The 21,578-nt window shown below is 38.8% G+C and overlaps 1 protein-coding gene across 6 annotated transcripts in view; it reads right to left on the reverse strand.

Moving 5' to 3' along the window:
• Positions 1-454: 454 nt before the first annotated feature.
• FYN (FYN proto-oncogene, Src family tyrosine kinase) overlaps positions 455-21,578 on the reverse strand; it is a 108,748-nt gene continuing 87,624 nt past the window's right edge. For 4 of the 6 annotated variants that reach the window (XM_033143622.1, XM_033143621.1, XM_033143620.1 and 1 more), the window contains 7 exons: positions 20,789-20,938; positions 15,939-16,103; positions 13,271-13,450; positions 8,878-8,954; positions 8,637-8,790; positions 4,234-4,365; positions 455-2,091 (listed from right to left, as the gene is read on the reverse strand). In XM_033143622.1, the coding sequence (XP_032999513.1) occupies positions 1,883-2,091; positions 4,234-4,365; positions 8,637-8,790; positions 8,878-8,954; positions 13,271-13,450; positions 15,939-16,103; positions 20,789-20,938 (1,067 nt within the window). In that variant the 3' untranslated portion in view covers positions 455-1,882. Of the gene's footprint in view, positions 2,092-4,233; positions 4,366-8,636; positions 8,791-8,877; positions 8,955-13,270; positions 13,451-15,323; positions 15,480-15,938; positions 16,104-20,788; positions 20,939-21,578 lie in introns of all 6 variants that reach the window. The other 2 variants (XM_033143623.1, XM_033143624.1) reach the window with 2 other exon arrangements.

Genomic DNA, 21,578 nt, shown 5'->3' on the forward strand with positions numbered 1-21,578 from the left:
GTAAACAGGGCAGCACTATCACATTATCAGCTGCTGGTGGTAGTCTAGCAAACAAACACCCTCTAAGGTTTCTTGTAACATTTTTAAAGATCTATTAGCATAAGTGACCCTTAGGATTCTTCCAGATAGGGATTAAGATTTTACCTTTGTTTTGCTTCAACTCATTTGCGATAGAGTTCCAAGTGCGAACGTTGGGAAAAATATATTTATTTCTACATAGAAAATATTCTTCCTTCTGACAACAGTGCACAAAGACTCACGCTAAAGAAAGTAATTCTCGAATAATTATAAGAGTACAAAACCCTTTCACTTCCAGCCACCCTCTTAGGCTGAATCCCAGATGTTTCACATCAGCTTCATAATACAACTGCTGCCGCAAGAGCCAACAGGCCAAGGACACTCCTTCTCTGCTACAAATCTCCATCTGGCTATGATTTGAATGAAAGAACAAAAATCCAAATGTAAAATACTCTTTTAATTACTAAATTAAGACGGTTAAACATTTTAAAAATGTAAACTTGCAAATAAAAACAACAACAAAAGGTAATTAAGACTAAAATTATTTTTTAAAAAAACTTAAGAGAGACATAGAAAGGATGTGGCTTTTTTGTTTCTTTTTGGTTAAAGGTAAGAAAAGAAGGTATCCAAGGCTGATACAGACAACTGAAAAAAGTAATACTTGCGTGTATCCCTCCATTCCCTCCCCGTTTCCCCATAAAAGAAGTGCATAGTAATTCCACTGAAACACTTGCAGACATATTGAAAGTAATTTCATCAGCAGTACAGGACATTTAAAACACCTACTTTACGATGGGTTATGGTATGTGAAAAAGGTACTCTAGCGGATGCCTGATGAATGGTTAAGCATGGGGACATGATTAAATGCTATGAGGTTGAGACTATTTGCATGTGGTTGCAATGTTTATTAATTTTTTAAAAAAATCAGAAAATGTTCAGTATACATATTTTGATACAGGAAAGTACTTGCAGTTTCAGTCTTCCAGTCTGAACAGGTAATGGCGCATTTTCTTGCTTTAATAAGTTTGTTATTAAATTTTGATCACAAGTTCAAACCACGCAGTTGGCAAAAGTTGCTGGAAATGCTGCACATGATTTCTGAAAGATCAAAAGTTACAACAACCTACAGGTACATAGTCAAACCCAAAAGTGCAATCCAATTTAAAAAGTCATGCTTGGCAAAAGCCAAAAATTCAGTCACTGGCTTTCAGAATCTTCACCAGTGTTTCATGTCTACAAGGAAATTAGTCTTTTTCTGGGTGCTTCAGCATTATGGCTAATCCGTTTCTGAAATGAGTTTCCTCTGCAGTAGCACCCACAACTATATACAAGTATGTATATATTTTACATATATCTTATATATAAAAGCAAAAAAGGAAAAGGAAAAAACCCAACCAACCAAACGAAAACCAAAATCCCCAAACACTGGTCCTGATTTTATTTTGTTAGAACATGAAAAAATGTAGACAAAAAGAGGCCACTTTTGGAAAATAATACTTTAGTTGAATCAGGAGAAGACTAGTTAAAATCACATAACTTTGCATTATTATTATTTTTTAAAAAAGGAAAGCACTAGGATGTTATTGGCACTGAATTACTATTTACACTGAACAAAGATTTTGCAGTTTACATAACATCAAAACAATGCAGTTTCTGAGTCTCTGATGAAGAACAAAATCAAGTGTTCACTTTTCTGTTCATAGAAGACATTCAGATCTTTACGGCAGGTTAGGTCTGGGAATTCTCAGCTTCTGGCTCCAGTGCTTTTTGGTGCTCTAAGATGCAGCCTTTGGAAGTAGCTAGTCAGCCTTTGTCAGCTGCTGCCGGAACACCTGATAACTGTAGTCTGCACAGACCAAAAAAATTACAGGTTGTCACCTGGCTGGTACTGGGGTTCAGTTGCAGTAAAGTAGTCTTCAAGGAAACCCTGCAAGTACTCAAATGTTGGGCGCTCTTCTGGGTCTTTCTTCCAGCAGTGGATCATGAGCTCATGTAGGGAGATGGGGCAATCCTGAGGGCATGGCATCCTATAGCCCCGTTCTACCTGCTCCAGGACTTCACGATTATTCATACCTGCAAAAACAACAACAGAGAGATGTACTGAAAATGAATTTTGTTTGGAAAAAAGCAATAGGGCTAGGCATATTTCCTTAACAACCATCATCTAGAGAGCCAGTGTGGTGTAGTGGTTAATAGCGGTAGACTCGTAATCTGGGGAACCGGGTTCGTGTCTACGCTCCTCCACATGCAGCTGCTGGGTGACCTTGGGCTAGTCACACTTCTCTGAAGTCCACTCTCAGCCCCACTCACCTCACAGAGTGTTTGTTGTGGGGGAGGAAGGGAAAGGAGAATGTTAGCCGCTTTGAGACTCCTTCAGGTAGTGAAAAGCAGGATATCAAATCCAAACTCTCCTTCTTCTTCATCATGTCAGGACTCTGTCCCAAGACTGATTAATTTTAAATGAATTCACATCCTCTTTTAGTACACTTCCGGAGGGCGATTAATGTGGGATTGGTGTTCCTCATGTTGGCATCAACATGCCAGTCTGTATCCCCACCACTCACTTAATCTGGATTTACCGTTTCCAGGAAAATTTGTGATAAATTTTTTGTTTGTTTTTTAAAGTTGCCAACGACTCATTTGCAACATCTGAATGGCCCAGTCCCTTCAAGCAGCCCCTTTTCAGTGAATATTATGTTGTGGAATAGATTGATGAAGGAAGTGGAAGAAGCCTATGTATGTAAGTATGCATGTATTTCATAAAATTTATATACTGCTTGATTGTAGAAAAACTTCAACTTGGTTTACAAAAAAGCTAAAACAATAAAATTGTCACTTACAATTTTACAATCACAATTTAAAACATATAGAAGGTTAAAACTGCAGTAAAAATAGACTAAAACAATTAAAAACTTCCACAAATTTTCTAAACAACTGGGTAGGCTTGTCTAAATAAGTATGTCTTCAGCAGGTGCCGAAAAGAATACAATGAAGGTGCCTGCCTTTTATTATCAATAGGCAAGGAATTCCAAACCATCAGTGCTGCCACACTAAGTCAGGTTCTTACGGATGCCGTGAGGATATTATGTGGCACTCATATTATGTGCCCACTCAACTGCTTCCACTGATTGAAGCAGTTGAGTGGGCACATATTGGGTAAGGTCATCTTGTAGGTAGACTGGTCCAAGTTGTTAAAAGCTTTATATACTAACAGTAACACCTTGAATTTGGCCCAGTAGCAGATACCAATATGAAGTATTTATCACACATTATCATTATGGTCCGTGGCTTCAACTTGCCAGAACTATCAAACAGAATAGCAAATTCAGGACTTGGAATGCCTAGAAGTAGTTTGTGGATGAACAATACTTAAATTTGCATTTGATGTCACCTAAATTATAGGTCAGGCTTCCTCAAACTCAGCCCTCCAGATGTTTTTGGCCTATAACTCCCATGATCCCTAGCTAGCAGGACCAGTGATCAGGGGTGATGGGAACTGTAGTCTCAAAACATCTAGTGGGCTGAGTTTGAGGAAGCCTGTTATAGGGGCGTCAAAATTGGTATTCGGAAAAGATGTTGTCAGGTGTCTGCTGCAAACACATGAAGAGCACAGCAGGGCCATGCACTCAAATCTTTCTCTCAGTGTTCCTGTCTCTTTGGAGAGCACAAAGTTCTGAAGAGCATTTCCTGTGGGTCTGCAGAACATATGCAGAAGCCCCCCCCCCCCATGGTTGGGAACCCTGACTGAACAGGGTTCTTGACTGTGGGAAGGCTTCTATATGTGCTCAGTCAGACACACTTAGAAATGCGCCTTCAGATCTTCCCACTCAATGTGAGAGGTTTGGGGTGGAGAGGATAAGGGTAGGGATGGAGCCAGTCCACATACCCACATGTCCCCCTGTGTGATTTGAACTGAGGTCAGATAATGCCCAAACCACGGCTACTAACACAAAACAATTGAGAGAAATGGCCTCTTGACTATGGCAAGGATTTAAAGTGCAGTGGAGGAGATATCTGTGTGCAGATAGAATTTCACATTGTTTTTGCTGCCTGAAATGAGGTGGGGTTTGTTGTTGTTGTTGTTGTTGTTGTTGTTTTTGGTGCTCTGCCATGCACGCGTATAATTTGTTGGGATCCAAGCATTAAAGCCACAGATTTCACCCAACTCACAGAATTGTCTGAAATCATTTTTAGCATGGTTTCTTATTTCCTTACCTGGATATGGCACTCTCCCTTTTGTTACTAGCTCTGTCAGCAATATTCCAAAGGACCAGACATCTGATTTTATTGTAAACCTTCCATACAATGCAGCTTCAGGGGCAGTCCATTTTATTGGAAACTTTGCACCTAGGAGAGAACAAAGCAGCTACCATTGAGGTATCAGTGGCTGGTAGGAGGTCACTTCATTTCTTTACTTGGGGAAATAATTCAAAGCTTCTTTCTATTTAATATCGACTTCAGGCCACAACATTCTTTTTTCTTTTCTTTTTCATATTTACAACATGATGCTTCTGGGTATATTTGCATATAAATGACAGCAATTGTGTGTGTGTGTGTGTGTGTGTGTGTGTGTGTGTGTGTAACAATCAGAAATTAGGGTGCATTTGGCACCACCGAAATCTACCTGTTCTTATTGCAAAATCTAGAAGCATAATTATTTTGAATATGATGCTCGCCTATGAAAAGGCACCTAAGTATCATGAAAGGTTTCTAGAGCAGAAGTGAGGAACCTCCCACGACTCTCAAACACATGCCTACAACACCCATCTAAACACCCACCTTCTCTCTTCCTCTTTTCCTGTCTTCTCCCTAGCTATTAGCATGTCAGATTCAAGGTTTTACTACTTGTGTATTAAACCCTATGTGGTTCCTGACCACAGGGTATCTGAGAAGTCACCTCTCCCTCTAATTTCACCCTGGTCTCTTGAGATCAGTGGATGAAGATTTGTTGATAGTGCAGCATGTTATGTCACTTGAGCACATGATTTTATCACTGTTTGCAGCAGTTCTCTGGAGTTCTTATCCCCTGCAAGTGAAGCAAGCAGTATTTTTTTTGGGGGGGGGGATTCTTTTCTCGCAAAGCTTCATGAATTAGCCCATTTTATTTCTGTAGTTTTTAATTTTTATTGGCCTAATGTTTTCAACATTGTTTTATGGTTTGTATTATATTTTCTGTTTTTCTACCATAGTAGCATGCTGCAATAACAGGGTTAAGCCTTTCCTTCCCAAGTGTCAACCCCCCTGAAAATCCTGCTCCTCCCCTCCAGCATGGCAGTTAGACCTTTGTGGGGGGGTGGGGTGGAGTCCCATTTATGTAAAACAACTTAGCTTATTTCCCCCCAAAATAAAATCAACATTTTAAAAATACACATAATTATATATGAAAACATAGGCATTTTGTGTGGGTGTGTCATGAACAGGGATAGATGGATCAGTCTATTATTGTATACCAACCTTCCAGCCTATGTCAATTTCAAGTGTGTTCATTGCACTATAATATGTTAGGGTTGCCATATTTCAAACAATGAGAATACGGACAGAAAAGTTGAGCTTTTTTGGGGGGGAGGGGTTGGGTTGCCATACTTCCACTGCCACGAAAACTGCTTCCAACTACAGTCTTCCAAATATGTCCGGGAAATTCTGGACGTATGGCAACCCTATAATGATATATTTTTTAAAAACATGATCTGCATGGAAATTGGTATTGAAGTTGTATTTTATCATGCATTCTACGATTCTATGTTTCTACATGCCCGTAAACATGCATTTCAAAGATGTTTTGGTGAAGGGCAAAATCCAAAGGATAGTTACATTCCAATCTACACGCAAGTCTGGGAGGACTAGATCCAGTCAGTTCACAAAGGAATTCACAGAAATTTAATTTGTCAAGCACCTGTAGATCATGACCTGGCCACTCATCCATATTGATCAAGACTTGCAGGCAGACTTGCAACACCATGCAGGGCAGAGTGAGAAGGCAGGAACAGCTTTTGCTGCATGCCAGGGAAACCACATGTCAGTGCATGCCCATCTGTTGCTTCCCCATGATTGATAGGAAATAAATAAAGTTTACAGGCCTATTTTGCTCTCATAAATAGCGTAAATGTTAGACAAACACTGAAAAATCAGACTGAACGAATAGTACCATGTCTTATAAGACCACTGGAGATGGGTATCAACACCATCTGCTTCCTTTAGCAATTTATTCAGGGATTCATAGGAGCACTTTTTAGAGAGTGGAAGAGGCAGGAAGTCAGTTCTATTAATGTCAAGTACACAAACTATCAGGTGGCAAGAAAAAAGAAAGAAAGCCAAGTGTATTTGACATGTAACCTTCAATTCTTAACAGAAACAAGCACTTCCTGTCTCCAAAAGCAATTGCCAGCCTGTATCATACTTTCCCAGCCAGTCTTCTGTTCCTGTGTGCCAGAGACACCATAGGAACAGTAGCTGGCTAGATAAACACGACAATCCCTCAGCTGCATCCCTCTGGAAAATCTATGTGAGAGGGTCGTGGGGGAAAACATACAAAAACAGCTATTGCTTCAAAGTGTTACTGTGCCATCACCAGCCCCTCTGGAGTTAAGCAATGTTGAGCAAGGGGAAATCTGTACAATACTCCAGTATTTAAAAGCTTGCTTCAAAAATTATTTTAAATATAAGGGAGAAATTCCAGACAGACAGTGATCTGAATTACAGGCTGTAGAATGCATATAGAGAAGTCATTGCCAATAGATCTACATTAATTCATGTAACTCAGCCTGATTATAGAATTTCCTCTTGTAGAATATATATGCAGAAGAATCTACAGAAGAATCTGCAAGTGTATTACAATCAACATTAATTTACTTCTGCATTTTTATATAGAGCATACACTTTTTGGGGGAACTACTGTATTAGCAAAGCAGTTTGGTTACTGTGGGCCCGGACAATGATATTAAGTTTGCCCTTTAAGTTTGCTTTTCACAAAAGCAAGGTGACTAGTGGAGGCTCCCCTCCACAGAGAGGGCCTTTTAAGAATATATGATAATCCCTGCTCCAAAGGCCAATCCAATCTAGCATTCTGTTCTCAATGGTATTTACAGTGGTGAAGCCCTACGGATGGAAATCTCTCACTAGGGAAATTTGCTTGGCTTACATTATTAAGGAAATCAGCCCTGAGTGTTCACTGGAAGGACAGATCCTGAAGCTGAGGCTCCAATACTTTGGCCACCTCATGAGAAGAGAAGACTCCCTGGAAAAGACCCTGATGTTGGGAAAGATGGAGGGCACAAGGAGAAGGGGACGACAGAGGTCGAGATGGTTGGACAGTGTTCTCAAAGCTACCAACATGAGTCTGACCAAACTGCGGGAAGCAGTGGAAGACAGGAGTGCCTGGCGTGCTCTGGTCCATGGGGTCACGAAGAGTCGAACATGACTAAACGACTAAACAACAACAAAAGACCTGTGTTCTCTTGGGCTTTTTTTTTCATTTTTAGACTGTTTTATTTACTACTTTTAATCCGCTGAGGGATTTTAACTGTGAATTTGTTTTATTTTAGTTTTTGCTCTACTGTATTGATTTTACTGTGGCTTGTATGACCTTATGTACTGCACTGGCAATTATACCGGACAGTATTCAAATAGATGTGATAAAGTCAAAGTAGCATAGTTTAAGTATGCTATGAATTAAAGCATGGTACACGTTGTGAAGTAAATTCACTTCAACCAATAAAATATTTAGAAACTAACAAGGAAATAATTGGTTTGCATGATTCATTTTTACATGATCATGCTACAACCAGAATGTTTGACTGTTACGTTTAGTTTTCCTTGGGATGATAAATTTCAAGATATTCTGGCTGTACTAATCCGTAAGAGAAAAAGAACTATATGGACTGATCCACTTATCACCTTGTAGTGAAGAATTTACAGAACAGTTTATTCTAAAATGTTCTTAACAGTACACTAAAGAAATAATATTCTACTTTAGTTATAGCTGTTGTTCCTTTGACAGCGTTTTATCAATTGGTTGCTTAAACTCACACAGCTGATCTTTCTCTCCCTAGGGTCAAAAGCATCCTGAACAATAGGAGCTATTCTGTATGGGTCTGCAGTACAGGGGATGAATTGCCTAAATTTGAGATATTCCCCTTTGCACTGCAGTCCCATATTAAACAGCCCTCATGATTTAGGTGCCCAACCGATGTGAGATGGTTTGGGGGATACAGAGACCTGTGGTAGGGAGGCACCAAAAAATAAAGATCATGTGCACAAGCTGCTGCCTGCTTCAGCAGCCATCCAACACAAGCCATAGTTTATGCTGTTATATGGTACTGAGCTTAGGGTCTGATTCGTTTTTCCTTACAGCAATGGAATTCCATTCCTCTTTGTGTTCCAGAAATTCTTATTGAAAACTGCTGGTCAAATTGGCCAAAGAGGTCATATATTATACAATTACACTTACATTTCCTGTGTATTGGAAATGATAAACAGTTCCATAATTCTCTATCTGTACTTGTAAATTGAACATTGATTCACATTTCCTTTACACTAGATGAGTAGGGAGAAAACCCATCAAGATTTTGGCATGTTTTTCTGTCAATCACCTTTGAAAGCTACAGTAAAAGTTATCCTACCTTGTCTGGCTGTGTATTCATTGTCTTCAATTAATCTTGCTAGTCCAAAATCAGCAATCTTGCATATTAGCCCATTTCCCACCAGGATGTTTGCAGAACGCAGGTCTCTGTGTATGTAATTCATTCGCTCAATGTAAGCCATTCCTGCAGCAACCTGTTGGATTTACAATACACTCTACTTAATAAAGAACACAGAACCTTGACATGAGTACATTTTACTAAGCACATAGTCAAAATTTACCTGTGCTGCCATATCCACTAGGTTTGGCAATTTCAGAGCTCTTCCTTCTCCATCTTTTAAGAAATCCAGCAAACTTCCTGCAATCCAATACAAAAAAGGTTTTTGTTTTTTTTAAAGAGGTTTAGGTACTCAGTGCTGAACAACACACAGACACCAATGTTTTTGATTGAATGTAATGATACATTTTTTTTTTTTAAAAAAAAGTGCAGATCATACAATTTATGGAAGATTTCAGGTAAGATAGCCAGATGGAGTTTACAGATTTACAGACTCTGAAATGGTAGATTAATTCAAGTGAATTACAACCCTACTTTCATACTTCAAACCTATTACCAGATTTTCTAACAGCTAAATATCCCAACCTAAAAATCTCCTGATGTATATTATTATTATGATACCAGCATAAGATTATTGTGCTGTCATATTTGCCTGTATGCTCCATCTTAAACATTTATGGGCATATATTCATGAAAAGGATTAATGAGAATCCTTCCAAAAATATTATTGGAGAAGTTACTACATGCCTTGTTTGGACTGGCCATTATGCCTTGCTCACACCTTTTCTCACTTAATACCATTCATTAATTTACATTTTAATATACAGTGAAAGATACATAGATGCATATAGAGATAGGTGGGCAAACAAATGTTGAAAGTGTGATGTCTTGCTGTTTTGACACTTGGCTGGGATAGGACTTTGAGATTTATTTACTTGGGGTGCCTGGGTTCTGGTGAGTGAAATTCATTTTGAGCAACACAGAAATGTGCTTCTTGAGAAACTGTTATTATTTTCATTAACCTGGCTTGTGTGCCACACTAAACCAAACTATGCCTTTGCATCGACATGCAAGTGTGTGGACTCTGGGAAAGGAGACTGCAGGTCTTTTGCCCCTTTCCAGTTGTTCTGCTTCTGTGCTGCACTCTGCTAAGCCATGGCTTGACTTTGTGTGCAGTAAGAAACTGGGGTTCTGATTTAGATCTCTCTAGATTAAACATGAGCTGTAACCAAAGTTTAGCCCGTGGGTAAGCAAACCAAGGCCTGGGGGCCGAATCCGGCCCAATCGCCTTCTAAATCCAGCCTGTGGACGGTCAGGGAATCAGTGTGTGGGTGTGAATATGACTGCTAAAAACCTAAATCTTTATAAAGACAATTATGAGAAAGTATGGAACGAGATAAAAAGAGATTTAGAAATTTGGACTAGATTAAAATTATCACTTATAGGTAGAATTTCTGTGATAAAAATGAATGTGTTACCGAAAATGTTATTTTTGTTCCAATCATTGCCAATCATTGACAAGATGGACTGTTTCAAAAGGTGGCAGAAAGATTTATCGAAATTTATCTGGCAGGGGAAGAAACCAAGAATTAAATATAAGATTTTGACTGATGCTAAAAATAGAGGTGGATTCTCCTTGCCAGATTTAAGAATATATTATGAAGCAGCTGCCTTTTGTTGGTTGAAAGAATCAGTCAGGGAATCAGTGTGTTTTTACCTGAGTAGAATGTGCCCTTTTATTTAAAATGCATCTCTGGGTTATTTGTGGGGCATAGGAATTCGTTCTCTCTCCCCCCCCCCCCCAAATATAACCCCATCCTGGGTCTGATTAATATGTTAAATCAGACCATGGCTTAGTTCAGCACAGAAGCAAACTTTTTTGAAAGGGGCGAAGTGGCCATGACCTCCTCTCTGGGAAACTACATACTTGGTTTGTGCTAAGCCATGGTGCAAAGCAGGCCAATATATGATGTCACCAAGATGTATGAGCTTTTCATTTACTATCACCAAAGTTACCTCTCAGAAGCAAATGGAATAGCTAGCAAGTATATTCAGTAAACCATGTTTCTGGATATAGAATACAAGACATTAATATATAATAAACTTAACCAGGATATAGTTCTTTTATCCCTAAATGTAAATGCAGCGGGAAGTGTAAAACAGCTTAATAAAGCCCCCTTTGCTGAAACAAAAATAGAAGGGAAAACAGTGTTTTACTCTCAATTTACAGCTTTTAGTAACAGTTTGCATGAAATCAGAGCAAACACAACAAAGAGCAGTCTTTAATAAGATCAACCAATTACTTTGCATGAATATTTTGTAAAAGGTAAAAAATGCCAGTGCCCATGCATGGCTAACTCATCATTAAAATGAGTTCTCACCATCCTAACAATACCTTGCAGAGGGCTTCTATGCAGGTAATGTATTTAGAAGGTCAGTTCAGAATGCTTCGTTAAGCATTCCCTGATGGAGAAAGTGGCTAGATCGCACAACAATGCCTGAGCTCAGCAAATTCATGGAGCCACAATTGCCTTAGGAAGTGGAAATCAATAACTCTTTCCATTTAAGAGAGAATAAGATGGAGTAATATATAAAAATTTAAAGATACAGTGTTAAGGGAAAATAGCTTGGTATAGATTGCAGAGCAGCTAGGAACAGCAAGATGGGAAAGAAAGAAATGGACAATTTTTCAACATTGAAATGACAAAAAGGGTTAAGTGGTTGTGATAATAATATCACCAATCTTAAAAAGGGGTTTCTATTCTTTGTTATTCTGCAAGAAGAATGTAGCACAGAGGCAAGGGTTAATCTTTTGTGCCCTGAACCATAACTTACAGAATCATCCATGTCTTCAAAAACAAAAGTAATTATCTAAAGTGCTAGATTTCGCAAAATTCTTTTTAAAAATGGTTTCTGTCCTAAACAAACAAACAAAAGCAGATGTTCATCTCTATGATAACATGGTTGCTAGGAAATGCTCAGAGCAGTCTGAGAAGGGATGCGGAAAACAATCTGACAACAAAGTGAAAACACAATTAAAAATACATAAAAGTATGTTTCCTTTCTAGCACTTAAAAATACAGTAGCAACTTAAAAGTTTTTGCTAGATTGTCACCCACAATCAAGCGGGCATAGAAAAATATGCATGCAAATAATTATATAGAGAGATATGGAGGAGTTTTGACAGTGATATGCAAGGAGATTTTGTGCAGTCATCACCGTATAGCAGAAGCAACAGGGGCAGGAAGACAGAGGCAGTTTTAATGCTCTGGGACCAGAAAGACTGGACATTCTGTCCAAGAAAACATTGCCATTTGTGAAACAAATGCCCTTTCATGTGAATTTATATTGTGTGTACCTACATAATTTCTTTTATGCTGCCTTGTGGGGAATAGTACTATTTTAGTGTTTTGGGTAAATACATGCTTTAATTAAAGTTGATTAAATTAATTTCAATATGTTGTTCAATAGGGCTTCATGTTTATATGATGAGGGATTCAAGATTGTTAAAATGAATCAACAACCCTCATTTGTTGGCGTGTTCTGATCAAGACTATCAGGCTGAATTCTAATCCCCACTTACCTTGGCACCCGCAAAATATCTAATTCTGACATGGAGTAAATTTGCAACTTTTATACCCTCCAATTAATCAAAGGCTATTTTCTTTACTCATTAAGAGTTTAATTAATGAGTAAGCAATTAATTTGACACTCAAAGAAACCAGAGGCCATGTTTATACTATACAATGAGTCAATGCAAGCATAATTGAAGAAGGCATTCTCCATCACTGCTTCAACAATGCAATGGGGAACAGTGGGGAGACATGTAGTAATGTAGAGGCTCAGGTATAACATGCTGATGGCAGGTCAAATCCTCCTTAAACTGCCCTGTGAGCAAGCAGAGGATAGCAATGATAGGCAGCAAGCAGAGGGTAGTGCTGTGGAATGCCAGAGACAGCATGCCCACCAAGACATGAACTTCATCTGGGGGAATAGGCTTTGAGCAAGACACTCTTTTTTAACAATAGTCAAACCTTGGTTCTCAAACGGCTCCATTTTCAAATGTTTTGGCTCCTGAATGCTGAAAACCCGGAAGTAAATGCTCCGGTTTCCAAACGTTTTTTGGAACCCGAACATCCGACGTGGCTTCCACTTGAGTGCAAGAAGCTCTTTCAACCAATTGGAAGCCGTGCCTCGGCTGTCGAACATTTCAGAAGTCAAATGGTCTCCCAGAAAGGATTACATTCAACAACTGAGGTTTGAATGTATCAGACTACAGCCAGGGAGACTCTAGTTTAAACAATCATTTAGTCAATGAAGCTCAGTCAATGTGTGGCCTTAGTACAGACAATCTGACCTATTTCACAGGATTGTAACGGGGTAAAATATGGTTGAGGAGAACTTATTTACGAATTGTACATTATCACCCTTTGTCATTATTTATATCACCTTCAGCTCCATGGAGAGAAAAAAAATGCAATAAAAAACAATTACTTCAAATGGGTAGCTTTAAAAATAACGGGTAAGCAAATGGTTGAAGGTGATGCTAATTTGCAATAATCAATCTAGAGAGTAATTCCCGACTCACATCTACAAGCAGCATGGTGTTAACCTACCTTTGCTCATATACTCTGTGACGATGTAGATAGGTTCTTCAGACACCACAGCATAGAGCTGGACCAGTTTGTCATGTTTTAGCTTTTTCATGATCTGAGCCTCCTCCAGGAATGATTCTGGGGACATTGTGCCAGGCTTCAGAGTCTTTATTGCCACTTTAGTATTTCCATTCCAAGTACCTACAAAACACCCACAAATGCTGTCAGCAGAAACATCCAGTGTCTGCAGAACTCACAAGACTCTACTTGCAGTAGGTAAACAAAGAACAGAAGTAGCAAAGATCAGTAAGTGAGACATCTAAGAAGCAGTGGACATTAATGAGGCTGTGCATTTCTTGGTTGCCAGTTACTGTAATCTAGATCCATACACTGTAGTGGCCAAAGGGATGAATACACATATGCTAAGCTAGTTTTAACTTCTCTGTTATAAACTAAGTGACCAAGGACAAGCCATTGATCTTAGGCTAATCTACTTCATATGGTTATTGCATAGCTGAGACACAGCCCTGAGCAACTTGGAATAAATTTATCTGCCTCTATTATTAAAGGAGGCCATAATTTTTGAGCTCCTTACACAAATCAGCAGAAGTCTAATCTAGTTGACTAAATAGTGCAGAATGATATTTCGGTGCTGAAATTAGTTCCATTTATTTAAGGGAATTCATTATAAAAAGACTTCCTAATGGAAGAATATATATATGTGTGTGTGTGTGTGTGTAGCTTTGGCCAAAACAGCACATCACATAGTGTTTTTTTATTTAAAATAAAACACAGAGCTAAGAAATTCATTCTGTCTTAGTTCTGCATTGAACCAACAATGGTGAGTGTGTTAATGCAGGAATTCATACATTAGCTCAATACTTTTTTTGGTAATATTTTATCTGTTTATTGCCAAAGGCTGTTTTACACTATCTATAGACCCCCCCCCCCGAAATGAGAGGCACTTATTTTGATCCATAAGAGAAAGCTGGATCATAAAGGGGCTATGCTGACATGTCTATAGATGTTAATACACAAGCAACTTGTTCTCACGTATTCTGCAGAATAGGTAGTCTTTATGCAACTCCCACCCCCAGGGTTGCTTAGCTACTTATTTGTAACCAGTTTTATAGGAACTGAGGCAGTAGTCACTTGGCAAGGCATCATGACTATTTGACCTCCTGTCAATGGTATCACTGTGGCTTATCGGCAGGGTGAGACGTGAGGTAGTAGCAAGGTCCACGTGGTGCAAATGCATGGGCAGAACCAATCTCCTGCTCCCACCAGTGTGTTTACTAAACTCATTGCCATCTCACCTCTCCTCCCCAGCAAGCTGCAGCAATGCAGGTGACAGGTCAGGTAAGCAAAGATGTCCTACTCCGCTGACCACTACAGGACAGAGTGAAGGTTTTTTCCTCAATACAATGAAGTCTCCTAGTGTAGTGCTTTAACTTTTTCCCATTGACATGTGGTAGCCACACATATATATGTGGAAAAGTGAACTTGGGGACAAGCCTTCGGTGAGCCTTCCCAGTGCTGCCTGACCCTGGTTTCTCTGATATCTGGAGCAGGTTTTGTCCCTTTTCAGATGTACTTCAGATTTAAGGTCATTTGCTTTGTTTCATAGAACTCAATAGGAACTATTGACAAACTAGTCAGTACATATTTGCATAGCCCCAATCTTGATTTCATTTCTAGGACCAGTTAACAAATGCTGAAACTTAGGAACTGGTACAAAGGGCTGTATTCAACCAAATACAAAGGATATGTACTGTATTATCTGCCTGCAGTGCTAGAATAAATTTCTGCAATGTCAGTGACACTGCACGAAGGCAGCACTTGGTGTGGTCTGCTCAAAGCCCATGTGGATTCGCATAGCTAGCAAGTTGACAGAATAGGCACCAAGAGACCATATTAAAAATTTAGATTTAGGTGGCACTAACTTTAGATTTAGGTGCTGGATTTATTTCACTTGGTTTAATTACAGCTTTCTGATTTTGAAACGGGCAGGTTTTTTTTTTTATGACGGCTTTAAAGTTATCTATCCCAAACAGAACAGTTTCCGCTGCCTTACCACTCCACACTTCAGCGAAACAGCCCTGACCCAGCTTCTTTTCCAGAAACAATGAATCTCGTGCCACTTCCCATGCATCCTTAGCCAATCCGACAGTTTGTGGAGTGCAATTCGATGCAATCACAGTTAAGTTAAAACATAAACCATCAGCTTTTTCTACAGGAAAGGAAATTAATAAAAGAAATACTTATAATCCACACAGTTATTACATGCACAGAGAAAGATGGAAGGTGGTTTTGTCCTTCAGTGCCCATGCTCACTTAATTTCGAGGTAGCAGGCTCATCACAACCTTTACATAATTAAAAGATTAGAGGGTGTGAGGCTCGATTCTTAAGCTGAAGGTAGTTTGTCAAACCTGACATATAGAGCCAGGAGAGCATATGAGATCATCTTTCTTTCTTTCTTCTTCTTCATCATCTATAAATTACTCAGTGCTCAGAATGAAAGGTTTTCAAAGTCAGAAGCAGGTTATCCTAAGTAATCGAAGACATCTGCTCTTTGATGTTGCTGGTCACGGCTCATTTTGCTTCCACATTCCATCTTCCATACTTGCCCCCAAACGTTGGGAGACTATGGGATATATATATAGAGAGATATGTATTTTCTCTGCATACCCATCCATACTTCCCCAAACTGCCCATTTCCCAGTCTCTTGATCAACTGTAGTGACTCTCGTGGAATTTCCCAGACATCTTTGGTTTTGACAGACAGATCAGTAAGCCTTGGCATTCCTTTATGACAAGGGACTACTAAGCGGCAGCAAAGACCTGCAGCTCTCTCTGATGAAGCAGAAGTGAAGCAGAGGGAAAAGAAAAGAGTAACAAACATGAAACATACACAGGAAGCAAGAAAAACAATGCTAGTAAACAAGTTACATCATTTGTTAGTAGCATTCTTTCCCAAAAGCTTGAAGATAAACAAACTGTACACTTAAAACATTCACTTTTGAAATATTCACTCAAGGGCATTTATTAATCCCATTATTTGTTTGGCATAAGGAGTGGATAGATCATCTCTTAGTTTCTTCCTATTATTGCAACATTCTGCATTTATGGGCAACTGGCATAATGCAGTTCAAAATATTCATTTAATACTGTCTGACTTGATAAATTATTTATTCGTTAAATTGTCAAATTATTTAACAAGTTAAAAAAACAAAGCAGCACATAAAATGAAAATCCTCACACCTCAGTCTAACTTTTTTACCTTTATGAGAATCTTACTTTTTATAATAAAAAGTGTTTTAAGTTACAGATTGTGGTTTGCATTAAAAGAAGAAGCACATGCCGATGAGATCTGTGTTTCCTCTTCCCACCCCAAGCCAAGGAGGCCATGAATGGATGCCATACATGTTACATCATTTTGTATTTTAATGTCACCATGAATGTATTTTCACAGTAATGTTGATCTTTAGAAGGGCTGGCATAACAAAAGTCTGCAGAATTCTTTGAGCTACAAGGAAGCATGTGGGGCAGGTGGGGCTGGGAAAATAACTTTAGCTTAGCAAGCCCACACAAATGTGTGAGCTCCTGAAGATGAGCCTGCAGCCACTTTGCCCTGTCCTGATTCTAAAACTTGGCTCAGCTTAGCATAGCAGCAAAAGGGGCCAGGGAGGAGCAAAATGGCTGGGAGCTCCCCTCCAGGAACCTGCATGTTCAGGCAGTCTCACCAAACCATGGTTTGCCTTAGCATGCCCCGCAAATCAGCTCCTTGTCTGTACACAGACAATCACAGATGGACTGATTGTAAAGTTATCACCCCAGTAAGCTAAGCTAAGCTAAGCTAAGCTAAACTAAGCTAAACTAAAGGACCCCTGGACAGTTAAGTCCAGTCAAAGGTGACTACGAGGTTGCAGTGCTCATCTTGCTTTTCAGGTCAAGGGAGCCGGCTTTTGTCCACAGACAGCATTCCGGGTCATGTGGCCAGCATGACTAAATCACTTCTAGTGCACGGAGGACCATGACGGAAGCCAGAGCACACGGAAACGCTGTTTACCTTCCCACCGCAGCGGTACCTATTTATCTACTTGCACTGGTGTGCTTTCGAACTGCTAGGTTGGCAGGAGCTGGGACCAAGCAATGGGAGCTCACCCTGTCATGCAGATTCAAACTCCCGGCCTTCCGATCAGTAAGCCCAAGAGGCTCAGTGGTTTAGACCACAGCACCACCCACCTGCCCCAACTGCTTCCTTGTAATGTTACTTATTATTATTTTTTGCTTCTTTCTTACAATGTGTTAAGAGGCTCCAAGTCAGGAATTAACACAAGTAGTGAGGACAAATATTGAAAGGCAGGAAAATGACATTTAAACTGTAGGATTGTTAAAAAAAACAGCTATTTAATAGGCTGCAGTATCTCCTGGGTGGCTTTATCTAAGATATAAATGCAGTAGTGGCTACTGGATTGTGCACTACTGGGAAAATATATATGATTTACTTGTCATAATTGGTGGTTTAGGAATAAGGGACAAGGGGAAACAAATGCCCAGAAGCAAGTTTGTGGTGTCTTGTTTTTATTTTTTAAAAAGCTGGCACTGATTTAAAACTAATATGGCCCAAAATGATCTAAGCCCCAACTATGTGAAAGAAGGTCTTCTCTCATACCAACTTGCTGCAGTTTTAAGATCAGTAGGATAAGCACTGCTTGTGGTCCCAAAGCATAATGAGATTCATGGTGCAGGAGTTTGTGGGTAGACTTTCTCTATAGGGACCCTCACTGTTGAAATGACCTCTCTTCTGAGTTGTGCCTCATTATGGCATTGATAACAGTTTGGTGGCAGGTTTTTTGGCCAGGTTTTTGCAGTTTATCAGGCATTTGAATTTCTGCTGTTGCTGCTGGTTCTATCTGTAACTGAAGTCTGCATTTTGTTTTATGCTGTTTTAATTTTATTGCTTAATTCTTGCTTAGGTTTGTATATGTCTGCCCTGGGACCTGGTTGAAGAGCAGATTATAAATAAATGATAAATAAACCTTTTTTCTTTTCACCCATGAGTGCAGAAATACATGGGTATCGGACAAAATCAATTACCGGTAATGACTATTAATACAATCAAGTTTGTTCTTTGGAGCTGATAGGTGCATGTTATACCTCTATCATAATACACAGGAGCCTGACTTAGAGTTTGTAAATCTTTTAAATAGGTTTAAAAAAAAAAAACATGGAGCAGATGCAGCAAACTTTTGCAGGTAAGGAGAAGAAAAGGGAGAAATGGTGGATGGGGTGAAAGAGCTAGGGCAAACCAATTAATAGACAATTTGGGATGGTGTAGTGCCAGAATATGCGTGGAGGATCTTGCAACTTGTTTATGAGCTAGCTCAAATCTAGGCACAAGAATTTTCAAAACTGCTTTCCTAACACTATCAGAATTTGCAACATGGCCAATTATGTTCCCAATGGAAACAAGATCATAGCTTGAGGCAGAGGATTTTTGTTTGTTTGTGTATTTTGTTTGTTTGTGACCTTCATAGCAGAAGGCCGGGGGGGGGGGCAGAGTCTAAAAGAGGAAGGAGCACTGGGACAGAACACATAGCTAGGAGCTGTAGAGGAAAAGAGCTGACAGCCATATCTGGCAGTGGCTGGTGAGGTGGCGTAGAAAGCAGCACATGGCTGCCACTGACAGGGAGGGGAGGCCTGCGCCCTTATGAGAGACAGGCAGTGGCTCATGCAGCATCCATGCAGATACACTGCTGGCAAATGTAATTGACCACACCCAAAGAGAGAGATGCTGGCCATTCATCAGCAGCACACCTGCACACCGCAGGGAAAGCTTCTCCCTGTTTCAAATACCCTCAAACAGGCCCACCTTTAAGTTTAAGCAGCTTCCCAGGATAGAAGAAGGAATTTCAATAGATGTGGCTTGCATGACCATCTAAATCTGCTGAAATTCCTTCTTCTACACAAGTTTAAGAAGAAAAGTTTAAGAAGCCCTGTACTTAAAAAACAAAACAAAACTGGCTACCCCAGACCCTCTCAGTTTCTGTTCAGTGGTGGCAATTTACTGCTTTCCATTGTATCTCACCAGCCATCACAGCTCGATTTGAAACAGCCACCCAAATTTCGAGGCTGAAGCCAATGTCTTTGCAGCCACATATTTTCCTACCAATGGCAAAAATCTGTCAAAGATAACATTTCCAGCACTACACCAATAAAAGAGCTGAGACTAGAAACCACAAAGTATTAGCATATGAAAGTCTGAATGTGTATAGGGATAGAATAAATAGATCTTAGAAGCAAGATGAAGGGCTTTGGTGCAATGCAAAACAGGGAGTCAATGTATGAGAATTAGACAGGATTAATATTAAGTAACAGTTGAAGCATAAATTGTCAGCACTCCTCTAGTTAGCATAACCTTAGACCAAGCAGAAATAGAAGGTCAGATTTTCTTTTCAGAGAAGCTCTGAGTAATATTACAAACAGAAATAAAATGATGCAGCAATAATCCCAAACAGATTCCCCTCCCCCTACAGTTTATGAAACATTTTAAAGATTGAACAATCTTAGGCACCATTATAGTTATGATATCCTAGACTAGAATAAGCAATTGTAAATATAGTTATGAATAAATTTACTTAAAAATAATGGTAGGAAACATCTTGAAGATAAGAACTTTGCAGAATATTTATACAAATATGTATGTGTGTATGTGCATTTGAAACAACATACACAACATAAAAGTGTGAGGAAACTATTTTAAAGGATTAAGCAAATTATACAGACACACATTTCTAATTATTTCACAGTTGTGCTACAATGCAAAGTATGGATTATTACTAAAGATATATGAAAATCAATGTAATAAAACATGCATGTTATCTGTAATGTTCACTACTATCTGGACAGAGACAGCCTTACTACAGTTATTCATACTCTGGCAACCTTTTGTTTGGATTACTGCAATAAATTATATGGGGCTGCCTTTAAAAATGATTCGGGGGGCACTTAGGGGGATGTAGGATGGGGGAAAGGAAAGTGAAGTCCTTTTGTACAAGCAGAAGTCTGGTTGCACAACATTGGATAACATCAAAGAAAGAAAAATTATTGATATGCTACATAGCTAGCAAGAATTATCCAGTCAATGTTCCCAATAGTTTCTTTGTGGTTTTGTACTCTAGCAGTGTAATTAATGAAGAACATTGTTTATGTAGTGCAAAGCTGCTTTTATTTTCTTGGTTTTTTTTAAGGAAACAGTTTGTTTGCTTGTTTGCTCTCATCAGATATTCATCAGAATCAGATATTGCTGTGTTACATTTGGAACAGCTTAATGTGTTTTGCAATTGTATCTTTTTTTTATAATTGTATATTCTATTGTTGCAACCTGCTCTGGTACCTCATGGTGAATACTGTAATATCAAAATTATTGAATGAATGAATGAATTTAATGTATTATACAGAAAAAAGTTCTATATACACTATTGATATCTTATAGGAACTCAGAATATAGACCAAACATTTATCTGCAAAATTACCTGAATAATGCTGAACAAGCTGTTGAAGAGTTTCAAACTGTGCCCTGGTTGTAATGTAATATCCTCCATTGTCAAGTTTGCGAATTTTATAATGTTTGACATGATCTCCTTTCATATCATCCCAGTCACGAATAGACAATGAATAGGCACCTATTAAACAAGTTTTTAAAAGCTACATATAATCAGAAGTAAAGGAAATAGTCTTAATTCAAACTAAAAGTAATTTAAATTCTTTTGATAACATATTATAGTCCAAAGAAAAAAAGGACCATTTGCTGTAATTACAAAATGCATAATTAAAGCATCATATATAATGTATGCTAAAAGAAGACCTTGCTGGGTATACAAATTTACAGCTACAACTTTCAGTATTTTAAGATAAGTGATACTTCTATATTGCGGTCAGCTCTGAACAACAATTATAACACCTGTATTATTATTTTTTAATTGAGAATTGCTTGACCGTTTTGAATTATATGACAATTGAAAACTCATGTCTAGGGCATGCTTTAAGTGATGACTTAAGCAAAACTAAAAGGATATCATACTATAAATGCTATCTATGTGAACAGGATCCCTTCATCTTCAACCTCCCTCCTCCCCTTCTTTTAAATATATATTATATTGATACATTTGATCAAATTCTTAACCAATTTCAAACAGTGATTTGCTATTTATTGTGTCAAATATAAATTTCTTTTTCTGAGCTTTGCAGAATTCCACAAACATGCAGCAAAAGTTGGAGAAGTCACCCCATAACCCTGCAGTTGCTTTTCTATACTTAGATAGA

Source organism: Lacerta agilis, chromosome 3 (assembly GCF_009819535.1).
Source record: "Lacerta agilis isolate rLacAgi1 chromosome 3, rLacAgi1.pri, whole genome shotgun sequence".
Taxonomy (NCBI): Eukaryota; Metazoa; Chordata; class Lepidosauria; order Squamata; family Lacertidae; genus Lacerta; species Lacerta agilis.